The sequence below is a fragment of the Calonectris borealis genome, chromosome 8 (genome assembly GCF_964195595.1).
Source record: "Calonectris borealis chromosome 8, bCalBor7.hap1.2, whole genome shotgun sequence".
Lineage (NCBI taxonomy): Eukaryota > Metazoa > Chordata > Aves > Procellariiformes > Procellariidae > Calonectris > Calonectris borealis.
Genome location: NC_134319.1, coordinates 7,431,404 through 7,456,888, shown reverse-complemented (window position 1 = coordinate 7,456,888; position 25,485 = coordinate 7,431,404). Strand labels below are relative to the sequence as shown.

The window sequence follows — 25,485 nt, the reverse complement described above, 5'->3', positions numbered from 1 at the left end:
TTAGCAGCCAATGTGCATAAAATGCAGTTCCTAATTTCTCTCTAGTGTTGTGATGCTGTAGTGTTTGTAATCATGTAAATACGAGCTTTTTTTTAAATACATAAATGGAGCAAGATTTTCTTGCAGTACCAATGTCATTTTGTATGTTGAACACTTAGAACATTTTGATACATCCACTGAAATCCCAACTTCAGGAATAGCTTGTTATATATGAAGAGATTAAAAAGCTAGAGTTGCTAATACAGATGAATTGCTCTGCTGCAAATAAAAATGACTCGTTTGAATTAATTTGTGCCACAGCAATCTCTTCTGTAGAGAAAACTTGTGCATTTAAACATAGTTGATTCTCGAAAGTACTCATGCTTTTTCTAAGACTGAAATTAATTCTCAAATTGTTAATTCTGTGAGGGATTGTAAAGTGGTAGGAATTTATTAACCCATTGTCATTTATGCCAAACATATTTTAAAAACACCACTGGGCAGTATCGGGACAACATGCATTTATGTGTTGCACATAATACTGCTTCATCAGGATTAGTAGGAAAGGCACCCTGGGCAGGTATTAGTCACTGTGGCTTTAATGGGAAAATACTGATAATTTACCTCCTTATTTTGCATGTCTAGAGCTTTACAGATATTCTTTTGTCGGAATTCATCAGTTTATCACACATTTTTGAAGAACACTTAAGTTGTTTCCCCTTTGGTTCCAGGTTTTTTGTGCGGCATGCTGTAGCCTGAAGTGCAAGTTGCTGTACATGGATCGAAAGGAGGCTAGAGTGTGTGTAATCTGCCATTCAGTACTAATGAATGGTAAGTGGAAAGAAAATCTGTGATGCAGCACTTCACTGGCTTTGTGTTGAGCTGCAGTAATGGTATTTTTAAAAAAAAATCAAAATACTTTATTTGTATAAGTATGCTAAAACAACAAAGGCCCTTGAGAGATCAGCATGGAATTGCTGTGGAGCGTGGGGATTCCTAAACTAAGTACGATTAACAGAAGGCAAAAACTGGTAAGGTTGCAATGAGTTTGTAAGCTTTCATTTGTGAGTGCTATACCAGGACTGCAGAAACTATGATTTTTGTTGTTTTTTTGGTTTTAATTCAGAAGCCTACTCTCCATCCTTTGATGCCTGAGTGGATAACCTATTACACTTTTGTATGGGATGCCAAAGAGAAGAGTAATGCAGTTGTGCCTCTTCTAGATTATGTACTATAAGAAATTGGGGAAGTAGTATTTATCCACAAATTAATCCAACTCTTCTTCCTCCTTAACTCCTTGGTGCTAGTGTAGGAGGTTTTGTCTAAAAACCTATCCACAGATGTGGACAATTGAGTTTGGATTATTGCTTTGGGCACGTTACTGGAGATTCTGTCAAACCCAGAATGGTGCTGTGGCTAAAAGTCTGATGTGAACATGGGACATACGAGAGAGGGCACAAGTAATTACGAAGTTAACAAGTAGAACAAACAAGAAGTTATATTACCTCTGCTTGGTGTAAGGAAAGACTGTGTTTGGTTTTGACCAAAGGCCCGTGGAATCTATTTTGTATTTTGTCCTTTACAGTATTAACACTTTAGATATGTGGTATAAATATGGGCAAACACAGAGTATTCTTCCCACTGTATCTTGAGGCTTCTGAAAATTTCAAGAACTCCCTGAGCTGGCAGTTACCTTTGAGTAATTATGCTGCCCAATTGACTTATTTCCATGATGCTGAGACAGCTGTTGCTGAAAGACTCGATGTTCAGTTTTTATGTCTTGAATTGAGAAAGTAGAAAAATTGGATTAGGTTGAGAGAGGATCCATGTGAGTGCTTAAATCATGAGAAAACCTGTCCCATCATGAGAAATTCCAGGCGCTCTGTCTTTGGTTTATTAATGGAAAGGTGAATAGGTGACTTGATCTTGGAGTATGTATATCTGGATAACTGAAACTTGATGACAGAATTTACTTCAATGGTAGAAGAAGGTCTGACAGGCACACTTTAACATGTAGTAGGTAGAATGAGAAGTCAGACAAATTGAGTTTACCACTTTTGGAAGAAGGGGCAGGCAACTCAAGAAGAGTACAGGGATCTCATTAGGTCGTGCAGAGTGGAAATTAGAAAGGCAAAAGCCCAGCTAGAACTCAACCTGGCCACTGTCATGAGAGACAACAAAAAATGCTTCTACAAGTATATTAATGACAAAAGGAGAGCCAAGGAGAATCTCCATCCTTTATTGGATGCGGGGGGGAACGTTACCACCAAGGACGAGGATAAGGCTGAGGTACTTAACGCCTTCTTTGCCTCAGTCTTTAATAGTCAGAGCAGTTATCCTCAGGGTACTCAGCCCCCTGAGCTGGAAGACGGGGACAGAGAGCAGAATAAACCCCCCATAATCCAAGAGGAAGAAGTTAACGACCTGCTATGCCACCTGGATGCTCACAAGTCTATGGGGCTGGACGGGATCCACCCGAGGGTACTGAGGGAGCTGGCGGAGGAGCTTGCCAAGCCACTCTCCATCATTTACCAGCAGTCCTGGTTAACTGGGGAGATCCCGGACAGCTGGAAGCTTGCCAATGTGACACCCATCTACAAGAAGGGCCGGAAGGAGGATCCAGGGAACTACAGGCCGGTCAGCCTGACCTCGGTGCCGGGGAAGATTATGGAGCAGTTCGTTTTGAGGGCGCCCACGAGCCATGTCGGGACAACCAGGGGATCAGGCCCAGCCAGCATGGGTTCATGGAACACAGGTCCTGCTTGACCAACCTGGTCTCCTTCTATGACCAGGTGACCCGCCTAGTGGATGAGGGAAAGGCTGTGGATGTGGTCTACCTGGACTTCAGTAAAGCCTTTGACACTGTCTCCCACAGCATTCTCCTAGAGAAGCTGGCGGCTCACGGCTTAGACAGGTGAGACACACTCTTCGCTGGGTAAAAAACTGGCTGGACGGCCGAGCCCAGAGGGTTGTGGTGAATGGAGTTAAATCCAGTTGGTGGCCGGTCACGAGCGGTGTTCCCCAGGGCTCAGTTTTGGGGCCGGTCTTGTTCAATATCTTTATCAATGATCTGGACGAGGGGATCGAGTGCTCCCTCAGTAAGTTTGCAGAGGACACCAAGCTGGGCAGGAGTGTTGATCTGCTCGAGGGTAGGAAGGCTCTGCAGAGGGACCTGGACAGGCTGGATCGATGGGCTGAGGCCAACTGTATGAGGTTCAACAAGGCCAAGTGCCGGGTCCTGCACTTCGGCCACAACAACCCCAGGCAACGCTACAGGCTTGGGGAAGAGTGGCTGGAAAGCTGCCCGGCGGAAAAGGACCTGGGGGTGCTGGTTGACAGCCGGCTGAACATAAGCCGGCAGTGTGCTCAGGTGGCCAAGAAGGCCAACGGCATCCTGGCCTGTGTCAGAAATAGTGTGGCCAGCAGGAGCAGGGAGGTGATCGTGCCCCTGTACTCGGCAGTGGTGAGGCCGCACCTCGAATCCTGTGTTCAGTTTTGGGCCCCTCACTACAAGAAGGACATTGAGGTGCTGGAGCGTGTCCAGAGGAGGGCAATGAAGCTGGTGAAGGGCCTGGAGCACAAGTCTTATGAGGAGCGGCTGAGGGAACTGGGGGTGTTTAGTCTGGAGAAGAGGAGGCTGAGGGGAGACCTCATCACGCTCTACAACTACCTGAAAGGAGGTTGTAGGGAGGTGGGGGTTGGTCTCTTCTCCCAAGTAACCGGCGATGGGATGAGAGGAAATGGCCTCAAGTTGCGCCAAGGGAGGTTTAGATTGGACATTAGGAGAAATTTCTTTACTGAAAGAGTGGTCAGGCCTTGGAACAGGCTGCCCAGGGAAGTGGTGGAGTCACCATCCCTGGAGGTATTTAAAAGACGTGTAGATGAGGCCCTTAGGGACATGGTTTAGTGGGCTGGTGGTGTTGGGTTGATGGTTCGACTCGATGATCTTAGAGGTCTTTTCCAACCTTAATGATTCTATGATTCTATGAAATTCATGTTCTAAATGCAAACTTTTAACCGTTAGGATAACTAACTATCCGATAACTATTGAACAGTTATCATTGAATCTCCATTTCTGCAAATGATTAGTTAAACTTTGCAGACTTTGATAAAAGATTGCTGCTGTAGTTTTAACCAAGAATTAGTTGGGAAAATTCTGTTTTACATCAGTGTTCAGACAAGGTAATTTTGATGGTATCTTTACCTGTTACTGTGTAGTAGATTATTTGGGCTGCTGTTTTCAGAAAGATCTGTTAATTTGTTGAGCATCTAGCTTATAGCTTTATTTTTTCTCCAAAGAAGTTCAGTATTACCCAGGTTCAGTTGAAAATAACTGAGTGCTTAGTTTTGAGATAAGTTTCTGTTATTAAACAGGAATAATTTTCTGTTTCAAAAAGATTAAAGATTGATCAGTGTGCAGTGGTAGGTTTTAATTATTAATAATTCTTTACTGTAGGCCAAATGTAAGGTAACAGGAAATTGTAGGTTGTAATATCTAGAAATTAAAACCAAGTCCTGATGATGACATTGAAGGGGTGCTAAAATGTTACAGTTTGAGATGGAGAAATTAGCACATTTCAAGGTGTACAAGAACAAGGAATTACACATACACCTGCAAAAGACAGCTGGCTCCTTTTGGTGATGAATAGGATTTGTTTTCATCTGGAGGAAGGGAAGAATCTGAAAATATTTCAGTTGAAACCAGAAGTGTTCTTGTAAAAAGGCATAATAAAATTGATCATATTATAATGATTTCCTTTTAAAAGCCTTTCTGTTCTGTTGCCAGGACGGATACACATTAATGGCAGCAAACAGTGACACCACTGCTTGGTTTATTATAGGGAGAGTGCTGCCTGCATACTTGCCCTGGGCTACCTCTCTGTTTCCATCCCTGCTGCAGTGCTTTGTGATGATGGTTTTGGTTACTGGTTAGTTAACCTGTAGCCTGATCATATCTGATCCCTCCTGATCCTTGCAGTTTCTTTGTCAGTACAGTTGTTTTTTTCTTCCACTCAGTGCAGCAGGTTAAGTGTTAATCTTTGCACAGTCTTGGAATCGGGGGTAGGAATCGCACTTTAAAAATAGTTATTTCATTTGATTGCTCAGTATCTGGTTTGTGTTTCACCGGGGTGTGGGGGGATGGTTTTATGTTTTCTGGCACTTTTCTATGGCCAGGCTATGTGTTTAATAAGTTTCCAATGCTATTTTTACTGTATTCTCAATTGGTGAGTTGGCACTTTGCTTGATTCAGAGAAGGCTTTAAAAATGTTCTTTTACCATGCTAAGACTTTTCTAATAAAGGGATCCTAGAGATTTAACTTTTCTTTGTGCATTTTTAACACTTCCTTCTTTCAGGACATATACTCTAAATGAATACAGAATTGCTGTTAAAAAATACTTCCATTTAATTAATCTTCTCAAATGGAAGTGTCAATACCTTTTCCATTGGCAGGCATTTCACTCTATTGGTTTTGCAGGTTGATGGGAGGAAGCAGGAGGGGTTTATGTTCTGTTGTGTTCTGTTTGGGGTTTTTTGGGCTTGTTATTTTCACCTTGGGTTTCTGACAATTCATAGCCAAAGGAACCCAAAGATGTACATGATTTATTCAGGCTTTATAGCTGCTCTGAAAGCTTAGGTGGCATGATATTTATGCCTGACTGGAGGAATGCATTTATTTGCAACATACTAATATGGTTGAAGGTGCCATCACACATACAAATTTTCTGGTACCTAGCATAGCTACAAGCCTTCCTTACAGATGAAAAAGAAGTAGTGCTGTGGAGATACAGTCTGTTTCACTAGCTAGAGGAGAGATTTCCCTGTGATGGATGTTGTTGACAAAGAAGTTTTATGTGTTACTGTTTGGACAATTGAATTAAGGCTCAAGTCGTGCCTTCAGAATTAATAGCATAAGGGTTTTTTATAGTTAAGAATATAAATTGTTGATCTGTACTGATCTGCCCTGGATATAAAGAAATGCAAGGTGCTTTTTCTCATATACAAAAGATAAACCTGCTCACGTGTCCTGTAGGTTATAAAACATTTGTAATAGAAATGACCATCTGTCCATACAGTGTGATAAACGTACATACATATATAAGGATTGAGTGTTTTCAGTTAAATCTTTGAAAAGGAAACAAAATGAAGCATGAGGAACTAAGCATCATTCAGGTCAAAGTATATTGTTATAATTTTCAGAAAATATTTCTATATGAACTGATATTTTTATTGCACAGGACTAGTGCCGTTTCTCCTCCTGCTATGCATTTTCTTGCTTAATTACAGTCTTCTGGGCTTTTAAATAAAGTAAGAGAGATAGTCTTTGGAAGGTGACAGGGTCCATACCTACTGACAACTTAACACAGTGTTTTGGACTGTTAGATACCTTCCTCTGTGCTCATGTTTCTTGTTCTTTATTTGCTTTAGCTCAAGCCTGGGAGAACATGATGAGTGCCTCAAGCCAGAGTCCTAACCCTAACAATCCCGCTGAATACTGTTCTACTATCCCTCCTTTGCAGCAGGCTCAGGCCTCGGGCGCCCTGAGCTCTCCGCCTCCCACTGTCATGGTACCTGTGGGAGTTTTAAAGCATCCTGGAGCAGAAGGTAAGAGTACTTCTTTTTTCTTTCAATTTACCTGTAGTAAGAATTTGGAAAGAATATCTGCACTTCATCCATTCCAAATACTGTAGCTAATGCCAGTTGTGATATTCCTGCCCACGGTAGGGACATCAGGTTTTTAAGGACAAGGAAACTTTTCTCAGCAGATGTGTTTATACATGATGCTGCCATAGGAAATGCACTAGATGATGTCTTAAGTCCCTTCCAGTCCACGTTTCTCTACTTATTAATTTTTTGTTTTGCTCTTCTGTACTCAGATTTTCCAGTCAATGTTGCTGTGACATTTTAAATCCTATTTTTTTATGTTCTCTCTAGTGGCTCAACCTAGAGAACAAAGGCGTGTTTGGTTTGCTGATGGGATATTACCTAATGGAGAAGTTGCCGATGCAGCAAAACTGACAGTGGCTGGGACAACTTCCACAGGAACCTTAGCAGTGTCGCATGATCCATCAAAGCCCGTGACCAACAACACTTTATCAGCAGAAGTAAGGAAGCGTTATGCTATTCACTGCTCAAAATACCATGCCAGCTTTGGTCGTGAGTAGTATATTAGCTTCTGTGGTGATTTCAGTAAGACTGATCTAGGAAATCTGTTGAGGCTTGTCTTAGTATGTTGTGTAGCAAGTGTCCTAACTTATTTTAATGTTTGCAGAGTGCTGAAACAACCATGTATTTTGAACTGAAATGAACTATTACGGGGCAGAGCACTAAGCAATGTTTGAAGTCTGTGTGCTAGGTGGCTTCCAAGTGTTTGGCTGTACAGCCTGTGTATGAAGGATATTTGTGTAATGCGTGTTTTAAAGAAGCTGAGTCATGGTCAGTAAGGAGTTTGAAACAATAACATTGTCATAGCACAAAGCAGAAAAATACTTTGTTTGACAGTTCTCATAAAATGATGTATGCAGGAAAGTGCAGATATAATCTAACAATGTTAAATCCACCATACCGCATGTGAGTGGAATTGAGACTTTGCAAAAAGTTCGGACGGGCGTAGGTACATTTAGATTTTGTAAAAAAATGGGACAGAGAAGGGAGATACAGTCTCTGTCTAAGCAGGCTTTTTAGTAACCGTTCACATACAGGAGTCATCACATGATCATCTATTGTTAAAGAGCCAAATTTCTTGGTGCTTCTGGTTCTCCAGCAGACACAGACTCCTTCACCTATATCTAGTAATCTGGTCAGCCAGCTCTTACATTTAATCGTTATTACTTTTGTAATGTTGTCCTTTTTTGTTGTTTGCTTCTTGTAGACTGATAATGCTTCTGTATTCTCGGGAAATATAACTCAGGTTGGCAGTCCTGTTGGCAGTGCAATGAATCTAATTCCTGAAGATGGTCTTCCTCCAATTCTCATCTCCACTGGAGTAAAAGGAGGTGAGAGTATTTGGCAGCTAGCTTTTATGCTTACCAGTTGCAATTAACCTAATAGTTGCTGTGTTTATTTGAAAAATAAGATGCTGGCAATATGCTGAGTATTTGAAGAAATTCACAGTAAGTACTCATGGCTAAACGTTGTGACACTCCTTATTAGCATCTAGGAAGAACCCCATCTTGCGATGAAATTACTATAAGAAGTAAAACACAAAGCAAAAAGAAAATTAACTTCAGTCCAGAAATATGTGCTAATTTCTTCACTGATCGGACTGTGGGGAATGTTTCACACAGAGATACATTTTAATTAGCCTTATGAATATTCATGCCTCCCTTCTCTGAAATTCTCTTGGAACATCCGCTCTGTCTGAGGCATCCCCAAGCACTGCATTCAACAGCACTATTGCACATCTTGGCCCACAGTGAAGCTTTTAGTAATTGTGATGTCCCCTTCCAGAGTATCCAAATGGAGGAGGATTCAGAAAATTAAAAACTAATTTTTAAAAGATTAAAAAGATGTATATATTTGTTTATCTGACAGCTGCTTTCCACAGTCTGATTCATGACATCCTTTAATACATTCTTGGGATTAACTTATTTTTTCATCTTTGATTTTTTTATTCCTATTAAATATTTTGCTGATACAGTGCATTTCTAATGTTAAGCTGGAAGTAACCTTTTATTGCAGGATAGTGTCAAAACCAAAATGTGAGCAGCATTTAACTTCAAAACAAATCTGTTCCAACCTGTGTTAGCTGTTCATATAGGTGCCTGATTATTCAGTCTCCTCCACAAAAAAGGAGTGATACTACAGTATACTTTTCAGCTTTTATATACATAACCTAACATAAATCGTATTTTGTAAGCTAAGTTGATGTTGTTTCATATGCTGTCACATACTGGATTTTCTTTGCAGCATATTACTTCTGATATTCTGATTCGATTTAAAAAGATTCCAAAAACATTTTTCACATTAGAAACCAAAATTACCTATCTTTCTAGGTAATTTTAGCTGGAAAGGTAATACATTTCTTTCAAAATCTGTTTTCATCAGTGTAACTATTTTTTGTTAAAGCTTAAATGCACAGTAGATTATAATCACATGGATGAAAAATTTTAATTGCTAGTCATCTGGGTCTAACCATAGAGGGACATTACAGACTTCTTTGAAGTTTCATGTTGGAATCCATTTTACACTGGATTTAGATCTTCTGTGATTTATAAAAAATGTTGTTTTATATAGTGTTCCCCTTTTTGTTATCTTCCTAGTAGCTAATGCACAGAAAGTGTTATGTGACGTAGGGATAGACCATGTGTTGGTGTTTGTAGTCCAGGACTGATGCTCTTGTGCTTTACTGTGATACAAATAACAATCGTTAACTTCTTTGTCATTTGGGATTTCAGTTGACACCATGACACATTTCTTAATTTGATTTCCATTTTCTCCTCCAGTCAATACCGAAAAAAAGTTGATTTATGAAATAAGCTTCACTTTTCTAAAGCACGTACAGGGTTTATGCACATAAATGCTATTGAAGTTTGAAAACACCACAATCAATCAAACCAGCAATACTTAAATAAGTTTTTTTTGAAAGGTCAAAAAAGCAAAAAACATAAGAATCGGGTTATCTGATTATAATGTAGAGTACTGTACCAGTAAGTTAAGGACTTCACTGTTTGTTTACTTGTTTCTTTCATAGACTATGCTGTAGAAGAGAGACCTTCTCAGATCTCTGTCATGCAGCAGCTGGAGGATGGTGGCCCTGACCCTCTTGTATTTGTTTTAAATGCTAATTTGCTGTCCATGGTAAAAATAGTAAATTGTAAGTTTTTATTATTAAATAAGACTTGGGGTATGAGAGGGGAAATGTTATATATATTATTAGTAGGAACAGCAGCATTTTTATTTGGTAGGATAGTCTTTGAAAATGTGCGTGGATTGAAAACTTCGTACTTAGCCATATTAAGTTAAATTACAAAAGGCTGTTTTCCAGTGATTTAGACATCAATACAGATAATTTTATGTAGAAAATATAAACTAGACTGATAGAGCCTCCAGTCTCAGGTTTGGAGATCAGTGTCTCCTGTCCAACTTGGTAGGGCAAGGTATTTTATCACTTGTTCTTCCTTTGGGTGCTTAACTCATTTCCCTGTCATCGCATTCTGGAAAAAGCAGATAGGATCCTGTAATAAAACGCAGGTTCCGTTCCACTGTGCACCTCTTCTACCCTTTTCTATACTGTGTGTGCATGTGTGTGTGTACGTGTGCTGAGGGAGGGAGGAATGAACGGGGAGGCAGACAGATGGCTTCTAATGTTAGTGCCTCAGTTGATCTCTACTGGATAAGAAAACATTATCTGAGAAATTGAGAAAGACAGTTTTGCAGTAGAATGTTTTGGTTCTGTGAAAAGTTTGTACAATAAATTAAGATGTTGTTTATAAACTTTTCAGCATCTGGTTAGATAGCAGTACAATTTTTTACTTATGTATAAATATGTCATTAGTATGCATATTATATACCTATTAGACAAAAGATTTTATTTCAATAACTTAGTATTCTCAACAAATGAATTGTAAAGCTTAGAGTATGTGTTATCACTAACATCACGTGAAGCAGAACAACACAGTGACGTCTCAAGAAAACACCTGACATCCAGCTATCCATCTTAAGAGAGATACACTGTCTGAAACTGGTTTAGCTGTCAGGATCATGATACGCACAGCCAACAGTCTGGCCTTTTCCCAGGTTTCTTCATTCCCATTTAAATCCTGTCCTTTAATTTGGGTACCCAAACTGCTAAAAGTCTGCTCTGTGGTGTTAATCCCAAGATCTGACCGGGAGCTGTAATGCTCTGGCTCTTCCTTAGCTGTAAACGGGGAATTACTGAGCTGCTTTTGTTTTGGATGCACTTGCTTGCAAGGTAACAGATTTAGAGCCTAATTTGTCTGTGTGACAGATATCACAACTAAACATGCTGTAAAACTGATTCTTGAAAGAGCTATCTTCCTATAGTGAAATTTAGGCATATTTTATGAAATGCTGATCTCCTGTTCTGATACGTGTGTTCCTCTCTGCAGATGTGAACAGGAAGTGCTGGTGTTTCACTACAAAAGGCATGCACGCAGTGGGGCAGTCAGAGATAGTCATTCTCTTGCAGTGTTTGCCTGATGAGAAATGTTTGCCTAAGGATATCTTTAACCATTTTGTGCAACTTTACCGGGATGCCTTAGCAGGTAGGAATGCTCTCTGTTAAAAATTATTTGAGTAGATGATTGTACTGGGTCAGATACTCACATTTTTGTCATTTAGCAAATGTCTATTTTTATACAAAAGAATATAAAAAGAGAATAAGGATCAAAGCTGATAGGGGGTTGTTCTTGGTTATTAGTATCCAGTGTTATATTCATCTCACCAAATAAAAGTATTAATGAGGTGCTGGTAATCTGGGGAGCTGCTCCAAAGATCTTCCAGCCTTCCTCTGCGTGCCAGCAGAGCAAAGAAGTTTGGGCTATAAAGGCCATGCATAGACTATTACAGCAGTGGAGCAGGAGGACTCTTGCCTGTGACAACTTTGTGTTCAGCAGCCATTGCTGAATGTCTGCTCTGGCTGCTTCTGCTAGGTGCTGGGGTAAGAATTTGAATACGGCTAACACATCTGAAATTAGTACTGTACTTCATTTAGCAGTAAGCGTAGTAGGATATTCAGCAGGGCTCATGAGTACACTCATGACATTGCTTCTAATAATTTTAATTTTTTATCAGCTTGAAGTCAGGGTAGCTTTTTTAAAGACACAGAAAGAAAATTTTGAGAATCCTTGTGGATAGTATATTAAATATCACCAAACCAGGTAGTTCAGAAATTTGATTCCCACAGTGTGTGTATCTATTGCCACATTATGGAGATACTATTTATATTATAAAGTAATACAAATATATATGTCGTGTGTGCCTGGAATGAATTGTAGGGCATTGCAGAAATTATCCCTGAATTTTGAATTTTAGTATCTCAATTGCAAGATTGTGTTATGTAAACCTTTACACATTTTACATTTGCTAAGTAAATGGGCTTCCACTTTTAGCTATTGTTGGACTTTAGAGTTCAAAAATTATTGTATAAGGAAAATGCAAGTACTTGGTTCCATTGATTAGAAAATAAAGCTAGTTTTCCAGAGGTGAAATTGGATCACATTAAGGTTGTATACTGAAAATACGTTTACAAAGGGTTCTGCATATAATTTGCAATGCCTTTGGAGTGACTGAATCCAACACTTTAGTAAAATAATGAAAAAGATCTTTGTTTCCTAAAATGTCTTGATACAACAAAGGTCAGGTTGTCCAGAGAGGTTCCCAGGTTCAGAATGTACTATTATCACATGTCATAATGGATCTCATGTACACTGGAAACAAATACCTTTCCAAACCTCACTTCATTTGCAATGCTTTATCTTGTAATTATGATGTTATTCAGAGGGAGATAGATACGAAAAATTGCGTGCGTGTGTGTGTGTATAGATGTATATTGCAGATATAAATCCAGCTTGGTGTGTATATTGCAGTGAAGTTCTGTATAATTACACTACAGAAATACATAATTTATAACTCCTACATAATGTATCTGGAATTCTTTTTTTAGTGCTCTAGTGGTAGTAATTTGATATCCTACAATTGCACTGATGCAAAGAGCTGCTTACTATTGTACAATTCTTAATCAGAAACCAACTTTCACTGTTTAAGAATTCCACTGTGTAATGTTCTTTCGGTAGGATTTGCGCTATGTTGTATTTCAGACATGTAGTAGAAGTAGATAGACACCTTGTGTAGCTATATAATACCAACCGCACTGAAGTTTTTGTAGAACATAGCTCCTTCATAAATTCCCATAGCAGTTTGTAATGCACTCTGTCAATATCCATCCTTTTTTCTTTCCAAGTCATGCGTGTTTGAGAGGGAGAAATATATATTAGCATATTTGCAACTCTGGCTGTTTTAAACGTTATTCAGCCAGAGAGACAGGGTATGATGTTGTGGGGGTTTCAGTTTGGTGGCTGTAATCCCTTGGAAGTGGTTATCAGTTTTCATGGCTGATGGAGCCATACTTCCAAAGTTGTTCAGAGGTACTGCACCTCTCCTGGCGATTAGATGGTAGACATTTAGAGTAAACGAGAATTCCCATTAGAAGTTAGAAACTATTTAAAACCCTGCCTCATGGTTTCATTTTTTGTTATGTAATATATTGGTTTAAATTTATTTTGCCATCAGGAAACTGAAATAAATTCTGTGGACGTTTTTTATTTATCTCCTTTAGTAAATGTTTTCTTAAAAACAGTCATAAAGTAAAAAGACATAGTATTTTTTATTGAAGTGGAAACAGGAATTACATTTAGTGATGTTGATTTTGTTTTGGAGTGATTCTGGGTTTCTTGTTTTTGTTTTCAGCTGAAAAATACAGCATTCCTCTTTTGTTTATTTAATTAAAGCCCACATCTATAGCGATTTTTATTTTCATGAGTCACATTTATTTACTCGCTCTTCTTGCTCGAGTTTTAATTCTGCATTCAAGCCTAGAAGCACGAACTTGTATGTACTCATGCCTATTCCCAGATGTTTCTGCTTTCCTCAGAGGATAACTTGTTTCCTGAGGCCGAGTCCTGTCCTCTGTGCTAGGTATTGCTCTCAGCCCTTTGCAGGGTACGGCTGTAGCATGTGCAAGTAGCGCCAGCGGAGCCCAGGCCTCAGACCTGCAGGCAGGAGCGCTTGGTCTGTATACTCAGTGCTTTGCAGTTTGTCCTTCAAGGTTCATCTCCTATTTCAGCATGGATAAGATGTCAGTCTGGTGCAGCACTGCCCGGAACCTTCATTAGTTTTCTTACGGGAAGTCCTCAACCTCAAGCTATGGTCTGGTGTTAGGACTTTAAAATCGTAAAACAATGGAGAGATTTTGAAGGAAAAATGGCATTTTTCACTATAGGTTGTATGCGTGTGAGTTATAATAAATTGTAAAGTTGTTAACTAAGGCAAGTATTAATTGCTGTTCAGTTTCCATCACTTTAGTTTTCCTCTGGGCCCTCTGTCATCAAGCTCCCTGCTGTGTTGCTTTTCTTGTTTTGAAATTGAAAGCTAATGATTTCTGTTGTGGTGGTAGTAGTTTTACTCTTGTAGTAGTAATCCCATGATTATCCTTGTCTGTTGGCTGTAAGCCTGGCAGGAGGTCTAGTGAATGGAAAAATGAGAACTACTGTCCATCTGAATGGGTACTTTGAAGCAGTTGGATGTGTTAATACAGAGCTGCCAGATATGCCCTAGTACATCAACTCTTTGGTGGAATACAATAAATGCTTCTGTTACTTTTGTAGTGAAAATGCAAATCTGGCAACTGCTTGAAATGGCTTTGCAATTGCCCTGGTTTGGGGAATATTCTGGGTGACAGTAGATCTGTCCCAGTCAGTTTTGTGTATTTTTAAGCCCGCCTGGTTTTAATTATGTAAAGAGGTAGCTAATACAGAGTAGATCTATAAAGAAGCCCATGTAGATGTTCTGAACAGAGAACAGGTTAACTGAGTGAATAATACACCCCTGCAAGTGTAACGTGGAAAGATGGGTACAAAATCAAACATCATATAAGGTGTGAAGAGTGATTGTTTGGAAGACTGCCACAGACTAGTCTGAGGAAGTTTTGGATGCTGGTAACTGCTACTCACAGTAGTAGTAAGTGAAGCATTATGTCCCTTGCCAATATGAGTAAGTTCTTTCCAAGTTACTTGCTGATGTGTTTCAATAAAAAGATGCTGAGTATGGTCAGAACTTTGAATGTTGAATTTCATATGTTTTTTCCTCAATGTTGTCATCTGCTACAGATGTGTTGTGCCATCAAGTTACATTCACGGTCTTGTCTCTTCTGTGTCTCTTTGTGGCTTTTGGTGTGGTAGTGACTGGGTTTGTATTGCTTTTCCAAAGGGTATCTGCTCATTTGCTCTTGAAGAAAATCCATCTGGCAAGATTGTTCCCAGATGAATATTGCTTTGCATCTCTTGCTACAGAACTGGGATGCTTGGGTTTTCAGGATGCTGGCATGGTGTTTGGTACTTGGCAGTTCTTGGTTGTTATTGATGACAGTGAAATGAGGCCGGACAGATGCAGGTAACTTCCCCAGGCCACATATGTATGCCTTCCCTGAGACTGGGTGCTAATACTAGCTTTTTGACCTGGGATTAAGCAAAAGATATGAAGCAAACATTAGGAATTTAACCTCACTGTTTTTAGTAAAAGCACCTAACTGGCTTCATATTGCCCACATATTGAGGGCAATAAACAAATGCAGGAATCTTTTTTTTTTACCTTTCCTGGTATAAACTATTTTATTTGAATCCAGAAGGGATTGCCAAACTGATATGCAAAGTACATTGTTCATCAGAGGAAGATACCCAAGTGAGAATTCAAGACAGCATGGATCATGACTGAAGAGAAAGTCACATCGGTGGATAAAAGCATGGTTTTTTAAAGGACTTTATAGAACTGCTTAGGATTTAAAGTCAAGGGTAACCCAGCATAATGAGAAGAGAATAAGTACTGACCTCCCGCAGAGCTGCTTTAGATGCATCATGCACACTTAAGGTACTTCCTAAATAATGTCAATTGTCTGTGGTCAGGTGCTGGAACTTAATATAAGGAAAGGCGCTTTTCTGTTTACTCTTGAGATTACCTCTTTAGAAAGGAAGTTGTGATATTTTGTAAATTAAATTACATGCTTTTGAGAAGGATAGCTTTTTTCCAAGGTTTTTCTGACAGCTACACTTTCTCTACAAGCTTCTGAAACACAGTTCTATGCTTAAAATGTATAACGGTGCAGTGGGTTGGGTTTGATCGTGTCAAGCTGGTAATAGCAACTTATCAGTGGGGCCTTGCCTTGGAACCACCTTCAAAGACGTGGCAGGAAAGGCTGACAACCCCTGGTCAGTGCAGAAATGTTTGTGGGACAAGCCCAATGCCCAAAGAGGCTTTTTGACTTGGGTTTGCTTGTTGAAAAGGGCACTAGAGAGGTGTGTAGGAAAACTCTTGCTTGATTCTTCCCATGCTGTCCACATAGCAGGCTCTTGCGTGCTCTTATAAATAATGAATTGCAGCACAACTACCTAATCCCAATCGTTTGTCCTCTTAATAGTGGTGACTTATTGGAGCTTGCACTGTGCGAGCTGCTTGTGTCAAAAGGAGTAATTTATAATGCTGTGGCTTATGGTAGCAAAGTGCTGAACAGCTGAGTTGCAGATTCCACTCTGAGGGTTTTTTTCATGTTTCTGTTGGCTGAAAAAATTCTTCTTAAGGCATCCCAAGCGTGTGAGCCTTGAAGCTCCATCTCCTGAAACGGAAAAAGTACGTAGTCTTCCCCTTCTGCTGCAGCACTTGGCATCAGTCACAAGTGGAAATGTCTGATTGCTTTGTCATCCCAGTGGGCAGTACCGCATGTCTCAGAACTATACGGTATTGTACAGCTTCACTTCGCCTAGCCTCTTTCACACAGAAAATGCTTCAGAAAAGGGTGCAGAATTCAATTCAGTTTAGCAGTTCATACACTTCATACATTTTAAGGTTAGAAAGGATTATTATGGTCATGTTGTTGGAACCGAGAACGTCACCAAGTAATTTTACTATCAGGCGTGTAGTTTCTATTTCGGTAAGAACAGATGGGAAGGGAAAAAGGAAGTATAAATGAAGAAGAGGAGATTAGTGAGGGTAGGTGGGAACTGCAAAAGCAAACAAATGGAGTTGAGATAGAAAGGTGCTGGCAGCTATTTTAAGTAAGTGACACCAATTGATACATTGGTTTGCACTCACTAGCAAGATGCCTGAATTGGTGCATTAGCAGTGTATTCACTGAGCAGGCGATAGTGTCACAGCAAAGAAATGCATTTGCACATGGGCAGGATCAATGATTTTCAGCAGCTGACAACATTTGATGTGTCTCTGTTAATCATGTTAGTCCTTCAGTTTGACCAGTAGCTACTTTTCATCAAGTATGCTCAGCTGAGCATTGCAGAAATTGTAGCCCCTATAACAGTTCTGGAATTTGATCTGGGTTGGTGGTGTCAGCTCTGTGTATCTGTAAAATTACAAATCAGCTTTGCAGGATAGCGGCAAGCTACAAACAAGCTGCACCCTGCCATGGGATACCTGGGCTGCCGAAGCCTGTCGCCTTTTAACAGAGAACTTGAGAGCTTAGTTTGTGCAGCACCTTGTGGGTACAGAAAAAAAAAAAAAAAAAGTCCACTGAGGTGCCCACAAATTTGAATAGCAAGGAAACCCCTAAACTTATTTGTTACTCGGACTATAAACAGAGCCTTTTGTTTACAGACCCGCCAGTAGCTATATTTAAAGCTGGAGGTCCCAAGGTCATGTGAAGGAAGCAATACTTGGTGGTGATTGTGCCAAGGTGGACTGGAGGGATGCAAAGTAGCGTGGCCACATCTCCAGAGTGAGGGCAGGAATAGCTGTATTATTGTCATGCTGGCGCTGGCTTGACGGAGAGCTGCTATGACTTGGGACTTTTATAGGGGTTCAGTGTAAAGGACAGACTTGAAAAGACTCATTGGTTAACCTTTCTTTTGCTGGCCAAAACTGTACCTACTGTATTTATTTTTCTTGTGTTTGTAAATGCTTGTGTATGATTTTTAGGCTGTTTTGCAGTATAAAAATAGAGAAGGCTTAACTGGAAGATCATACTTGTATTACTGAGGATGTCAAAGTTGTACTTTTGTGACTCATGTTTTTACTTACTTAAAACCTAATGTTTGTGTGTCTGTGTGTGTCTCCTGTGTGTAAAAGGGAGAAACCCTCCAGTTACTGTCCAGTTGATGTGCATGTTGGAGACATGCACATCACTGCCTGGAGTTCAAATACAAACACTCCATTATGAGGTGGTGGAGAAAGAGCAGAAACTCCTACTTAGCAGTCTCTCTGTCTGCAGGTGGGAAAGCCTGGGATTACTGCAGAAGCCCAGGAGGCCTGCATGAGTGCCTCAAACCCATGCGATTCCTCATGAGTAGTGTGATCAACCACACTCTGAAATTACTTGTGATTTTCTTTAAGAGCAAATCAGCGCTATTAATATTCACATCTTCCTATGGAGAATTGTGATGTTCTGTACATTATTTGCATGCTGTTGTTGTCATCTGATAAAAGGAATCACACCATGGTTCTTTGCTTCAATGTTAAATGCTGTGTTGGATGCTATAATAATCTAATCAACATTCAGATTCATTCAGCCATTCCAGTGTAAACATTTTTGGAAATTAACAGCATCAAAGAATAAAAATGTGAGTAAAAATTGGTGATGTTTCTCCCCTGTGTCTCTCTCAGTTGCATTTTACATTAAGTGTACTAATTAAATAAACACTCTTTTGTGTAATTCTTAAAAATTACACAAAGATCCAGATCTTCAATATGTGTCTGAGCAGGCACCCCAGTGGTTTGCCTAAATGGAAGGACAACCAGTGGGCATTAATTATTTGACCAGGTGCACATCTCTCCTTTAATTGCAGCTGGGTCGAAAAGTTTAGTTCAATCAACAGCAGCTTCTGCAGTGGAAACCCCTTGACTATCTGGAAGACACTGAAAACAGGCTTTTTTTGGGTGCTTTTGTAGTGTGCTAGGGGGAGGTTGCAGGAACCACTTGCTTAGCAGCAATACTGGCCTGCGCTATCCTTCCTCTTCCCTGGCTATCCCCGGGCTGCATCATCCCCTCCATTACGCTGCCTCTACTTGAAACAGGCAGATCTCCACGAAACAGGCAGATGGCAGGAATGGTTGAGGCTAGCCTCCCTCCCTGCTCCCCCAGGAGGGGTGGCAGGTCGGTGGTCGTATGTACTCTCCTGGTAACACTTGCAGGCATGGCTGAGTCAGTCAGGTGCAGAAATTAAGGTATGTGTGCGTGTTCCTACAAAACTGTCTTCCTACCAGTGGTAGCCACTGAGTATGTGTATCGGCAAAGGTGGATCCACCGGGGATACCGTGGCTTTGGTGGCTGTAGTCTACAACAGTTATTCCATAACGGATTATGCAGTTTTGCACAGGAGGAGCCCCCATGTGCAGCAAATCATTGCTTCTTGTATGATTGATAGATGTTAGTGCTTCAGGAAGCAAAGTGAGTTTGATATGGATTTTTTTTCCCTTCTGAAAAACTTCTAAAATTCTTGATATAGCTCTCAATCTAGTGAAATAATGAGCATTTTTGTTCATAGGTAATGTTGTTGGCAACCTGGGACACTCCTTTTTCAGCCAGAGCTTCCTTGGAAGCAAAGAACATGGAGGGTTCTTGTACATTGCAGCTACGTACCAGTCCCTACAAGACCTGGTGCTCCCAACCCCACCGTACTTGTTCGGCATCCTCATTCAGAAATGGGAGACTCCCTGGGCTAAAGTGTTCCCCATTCGGCTGATGCTGAGACTTGGAGCTGAATACAGACGTAAGTAACTTGCATTCCTTTAGTTGCAATTATTTCTGCAGGAGAATATATTCCAGTTTAGAGCACACACACCCAGACCTAAATTGTTACTGGTCAAAGCCACACAAGCTTAAACAGGCAAGTAAAAATTACGTTTTATACCCACATTGCATCCAGCTAACAGCACAGCAGTACTGAGGTTGTGATATGACCTACAGCCTTTTTACAACTGTACTAGTTGATCAGGGAGATTTTTGTGGAGACAAATCTAGTTCTGAGCAGCTGTTTGTAGTTCACTTAGTCACCTGAAATAGTGTTATGTGCAGAACAAGTCTGATTTAGCTGGTGTAGTTAGGACAAGGGAGAGCCTTTGAGATGTTAAGCTCTTTCCATGCTGAAATGAAAGAGCATTTGCTTTTAGGTTTTTAAAACCACACTCATTTTCCAGAGAATAATAACATGTGAGCAGGGGCAACTGACGTGGCAATTTGTTGCAAAAATTCTGTTGCAATTAGTAACAAATAAGCTGGAGAGAGTGTTTCAGCTGAACAAAATCTTAGCAGTTAGAATGAAACTAGCATAAAGTTAGGATAAAATCTTTTTCAAGAGACACTTGCCATTGCTGGAGCAAAGAGATTATTGGAAGTCTGTCCACCACGATGGGCTAAAAATTTGCTGTCTTGCTCATCTGCTGTTTTAATTGCCAAATTGGTAAACCTGAATTACTATGAAAATGGTCTGTTGTTAATTTTTTTTCAAAACTTTTTAACAAAATAAGTTTTACAATATGCTTTATAGGTATTTGTAAATTTAACTTGTGATGTTTAGGGAACATTCGGAATTTTTCATAAAATACCTATAGTTACTGGAGAGGAAAAAGAAAATCTTCATCATTTGCTTTCTGAGGATGAGGACTGCAAGTTAAACTTGTCCGAAGAAACATTAGTGTTAAAGGTGTGTAAGTTTTTGTGTGTCTCCATGAGGTTTTTAAGTAGTGTATTTATTCCCATCAACATTTAGAAAAACAAACAAAGATGCTCATATTTTGGATGTGACATCTGTTTTTGAGCACAGAAACAAATGTTTTGATATTCACAGACAGAAGTACCTGCTCTGAGTAGGTTGGGAATCTGGGGTTTGAATCACTTCTATAGCTGTGGTTTGGATTTAGGCATATTCGCTTGTGTTGTGACAGCTGCGACTGCAGATTACTTCCTCAATCCCCTCTCGGAAGGGGCTGCATTTGTATCCTGGGTTTCCTTGGATACATCCTCTTTTTCTGGTGGAATTGTCAGATTTTGGCCATTTGTCCAGTGCTGCTGAATGCGCAGCAGGTCAAATGCAGGAGTCACTCTGGGTTGCTCTATGTCCGGAAAACATCTGCAGATCAACCGTACAGATCAAGCACAGGGAATTCAGTGCATCTGGGATGCAGCTGAGCTGCTCTATGCAGCCAGGGTGGCAGACACGGGAAATTCGACACTTCTTGGTGCCTCAGGACACTGTTCATGAGTTGGTCAGCGGTATGGTGCGTGTGTGGGAGCTGTGATGTCAGTGTGCAGAAGCTGGAGCTTGTTTCTATCGGGAAATCCTGATGATGTTATTCAAACCTGCTGAGCGTTTTGCAGCCCCTTCTGACTACGCTGGGAACGGTGAAGGTGTGCGGCATTTGGGGAAATCAGCTGAGTGTTTGCCTGAGGATAGTTTAGGAGCCTTCCTTCAAACATGCGTTTTGAAAACCTTGGCATTACATATTACTGCATGAGTCAAGTTTCAAGCACTGTTATGGCTTCTGCTGCAACATAATGTAATGTAGCCAGATCCACACACTACACTTTGAATTGCATCATAGATGTTTTACAAGTATGACTAAGTCAGCCAAGGAATGCAGATCTTTTGCATTGCTGACATACCGTAAATGTCCTTTTAATTGTTCTTGATATATTCCTGTAGAGAATTTGCCATGTTGTTATGAAATCATGAAAACAGAAAATGAAATAATCTGTATTATCACTTGAATGTCACACATGTCAGCTACAGAAGCCAAAGGCTTATGATGCTATAGTGGAGAGCAGCAGGATGGTCATGAAAAAGGAAGAAGCCATGTCCAAGAAGTAGCCTGAGAAAAGCATTTAGAAAGGTCGTCTTTGCAATCAGTGTCCAGATTGCTAGGTTCAGTCTTGCAGCGTGGCACTTGTAAGCATTCCACATAATTCTTCCTACTGTTTCTAGCATGGTGGGCAAGGAGCCATGACACACGTGTAAGGTGCATTATAATGTTAAACCCTTCTTCCCTTTTGCTTTTTAAACTGTGGTTTTCTTTCCAGTGTCTTCTTTTGCTGCTGCTTGGCATATTCAACTGAGGAGATTGTATTTGAGTCTGTTTTTGCAGAATCTCAGTATGTAAATTTAAAAATGACCTTTTCTGTTTTATTTTATCCTAGTTTATCCATGCCCACTTTTTAGTGTCAGATTTCGTAAGCCTTTGTTTGGAGAGACTGGACACACGATTATGAACCTTCTTGCCGTAAGTGTTGAGACTGAGTTTGCACATTCGTCGGTGTGAATGGGTAAATGTGGGGAGAACTGTACTCCTGTTGCACGTAGTAGCTGGCATGCTTAGAAGATGACAAAGGAAATAGTGGGCATTTGGGTGAATTTACCTGCAGTTACTTGGATGTTAGCTTTCAGCAACATAGTGAATTCTAAAAAGGCACTCAAATCAACATCTGAAAGCTGGCCACCTGAGAACGTTTGGATCTTGAAACAAGTGCATTAGTTGCTCAGATTCCTTCCTCAGAAGCGCTAGGTCATCACAGTGTGCAGTCACAGCTCTCTGATTATACAGCGCTTCAACTGAAGCGAAGTTATTAGCTCTTCCTACTTTGCTAATATTTTCAATATAGAAAATTCTCTTTGATGCATCACTTAATCTCACTGCTAGAAAAACTAATAACTCTATCCAGTAATGTAACAGAACACAGAGAGCAAATTTTCTTACATACAGTGATGACATTCAAGGCTGGAGAATATTAATTTTGATGGAAGAAAATCAGTGAAATGGCTAACAGTCATGATGAAGTTTTTTCATTTGTTTACTTCAATTATGTAGGTTACAAGCTGTGATGTCTCCCTCCCTCCCTGCCTTTCAGTCACCAGTTACAATTATTTTAATGCGCTAACTAGTTGTCACTAGGATAGTTATGAAACCTACAGTGTTAATGGTGGTCATCATGCCTAACTTTTAAAAACTTGTTTTATTTACCAGGACTTCAGAAATTACCAGTACACGCTGCCTGTGGTCCAAGGTTTAGTGGTTGATATGGAAGTCAGAAAAACCAGCATCAAAATTCCTAGCAACAGATACAATGAGGTAATGCTTGTAAGAAATACATTTGTGTACAGTTTCTTTGTGGTTGGAGGACCTGGGATCTAAAGAAATTTTATTTTATTCACTACCACTAGGGAAAACTGCCTCAAAAGAAAATGATAAATGCAGACCAAATGTTGCACACATATTTTGAGAGTGAGTGAGGGTGGCTCCACAGAAGGAATGCAATTCAATTTAGTATTAATTAAACTCTTAAACTCTTTTTCTTCAGTTTTTTTAACTGTTTACATATAAAATGTAATTGTAAATAATTGAAAATACTGGTTTGATTTGAACAAATAAGTAGACAAACTTTACGCTTAAGGTAAACTAGGAGGAAAAAGTGCATTAGCTTTTTTCATCTATGTTGTGTGTGCATACTCAAAGTGTTTATTAGTATTTTCTGGGTTGCTGTTTATTTTATGTAAAATTTCTCTCAACATCTAAATTTTATACTTGATTCCTGATGTGAGAAAATCAATCAGCGTCTTTAGGATTTAGTGCTGTTGAGAAAGCTGGGTGAGAAGATATTTGAACAATAATGAAAGAGAGCAATGGAGAAGGTGATTGATTTCATGTTCTCTCTGAAGAGGAGGGGGTAACTTGTTATTTTGAAACCAATCAGCAGTTGGGGTGAAAGCAAACCCTCCTGGGTAAAATGGTATTTGTAGACGTTCTTGTAATATCAAAGCAGAATACAGCTTTATCTCAAGAGAGAATTTCCCTACAAGAAGCATTTGAGTAAAATAATAGTGAGAGTAAAGAAATAAATTTTAAAAAGGACGAAGTGTTCTTATGTGAAGTTTGAAAAAGCTGAAACTGATGAAGCAAGAAGATAAAAGGTCTGTTAAAAGGTATATTAATTCTTGATGCAGTTGTGAGAAAATGGAAAAGGTCAGTAAAGTTTGCATGAATTAAATACAGATTGACACACAAGATGCAGTTTTGTAAGCGTTAGCTGTGCCTGGCGTTGGCAAGTGTGTTAGCTTCAGTTCTGTATTAGACATTGCACTAAGCTGGACTGTGAGGAAATCCCTGTGTTATCCAGCTTAGCAAAATCTCTGCATCGTGTTTGGGTTCTTTTTCCAGTGTGAAGCAAGGATTCAGCTTTTTAAATGGAGAAAGTTTTATTTATTTAACATTACTGCTTGCAATCCAGTTGAAAGATTGAATTACTAGAGATTTTTCATCTGAGATTAGTTTGAATTGAGATGAATTAAACCACGAGACCTTTACTTTTTTCTCGTGTAAAGCAGTATTTAATTAGAAAAGAGTGTCACTCAAACTATCTAGAAAGTGAAAAACTTGTTTTAAATCTCATGGATGGATTAAATGTAGAGAATTCAGATGGTAATTAACAAATTAATATATAATTTTATTATTAAATACATATTTTTATCTTCAAAATTATTTTAATCTTCTACTACTTCTAGTGATACTTAGTTGCCTGTTTAGTCCCTCAGCAAAGGTGACTGTCATTTTTTAATCAGTTGCCTTGTTACAAAGTACAGTTGCGATGTCCAGTTGCTTCTTGTTGTGCTAACAGCTCCATACAGATGGCTGCTGTTGAGCTAAAACCTTGTTTCTGGAGCATGACATGATAAACTAGATAATGAAATACACTGTTGTCTAATGCAAAATCTTAATTAAGTTTCCTCCCCAAACATTGCACCTGTGCACATTTGTCAATAGTGAGCATCAGCTAAGGTTCCTGACACTATAATTAAGGCTTTATGTTAGACTGAGAGAGACAAATGTGTTGTGTAGCGTGCGTGCTTATCAGCTACAGGAAGCAGAGGATGGGAGTATGAGTGCTGTTAAGAGATGTCAAATAGTTCAGCATTTTCCTTCTCATCAGGGTTTTCACTGGGGGGCGTGTGTGTCATTTAATTTGCGTTTTTTTCTTTTAAGCAAACATATAATTTTTGGTTTTGAAGCAAATTCCAGAGATAGATGACTCCCTCAGTTTTCTTTTGGATCAAAAATCATAGAATCATAGAATAGAATCACAGAATCATTAAGGTTGGAAAAGACCTCCAAGATCATCGAGTCCAACCATCAACCCAACACCACCATGCCCACTAAACCATGTCCCTAAGCGCCTCATCTACACGTCTTTTAAATACTTCTAGGGATGGTTGCTCGACCACTTCCCTGGGCAGCTAAGCCTCCATGAAGAGGAAGAGAGGAGAAAAGGAAAGAAGCTATGTAATTTACAAGAATCTTTTGTCAAGGCATGTAATTAGGTGTATGTTAGATGATAATCAGCAAAACTGAAGTGCAGATATATCAATCACAAATGGTTTTGGATGCTTTTTGGAGGCCTCCTTTGCAGAGAATTAAAATTATTTCTGGATGTCTATGATTCAGATCTTTTTTAAAAGTCTTCAAATTGGGAACATTGATCCCAATTTCACCAGTTTATGCAGGTGAAGCACAGAGACACTAAAGTTTGGTGTCTGGTCATAGCAGAACCAGGACTGAATGCCACAAGTCTGAGTGCCGGCCTAGCCCTGAACTGTCGAGGCAGCATTTATGATTTATGTCATAAGCAACTGTAGTTGTGTAAACAAGCCAGATATTTCCTCCCAATGTTTTTCTAATGTTTTTTTTCCTGTGAATTTATTTTTTTAAAACAGCTAGAGATAATAGCTTCTGCAACCTATATAGCTCAGTTATCCCTTATACCATTTATCTTAATTACATGA

At 39.6% G+C, this 25,485-nt stretch overlaps 1 protein-coding gene across 4 annotated transcripts in view; it reads left to right on the top strand.

Moving 5' to 3' along the window:
• The window catches only part of ZFYVE9 (zinc finger FYVE-type containing 9), a 79,597-nt gene that overhangs the window by 44,263 nt on the left and 9,849 nt on the right, over positions 1-25,485 (top strand). For all 4 annotated transcript variants that reach the window (XM_075155768.1, XM_075155771.1, XM_075155769.1 and 1 more), the window contains 9 exons: positions 711-810; positions 6,407-6,583; positions 6,914-7,083; positions 7,851-7,974; positions 9,672-9,794; positions 11,050-11,205; positions 19,204-19,428; positions 21,852-21,934; positions 22,676-22,780. In XM_075155768.1, coding sequence (XP_075011869.1) covers positions 711-810; positions 6,407-6,583; positions 6,914-7,083; positions 7,851-7,974; positions 9,672-9,794; positions 11,050-11,205; positions 19,204-19,428; positions 21,852-21,934; positions 22,676-22,780 — 1,263 coding nt within the window. The remainder of the gene's footprint in view (positions 1-710; positions 811-6,406; positions 6,584-6,913; positions 7,084-7,850; positions 7,975-9,671; positions 9,795-11,049; positions 11,206-19,203; positions 19,429-21,851; positions 21,935-22,675; positions 22,781-25,485) is intronic.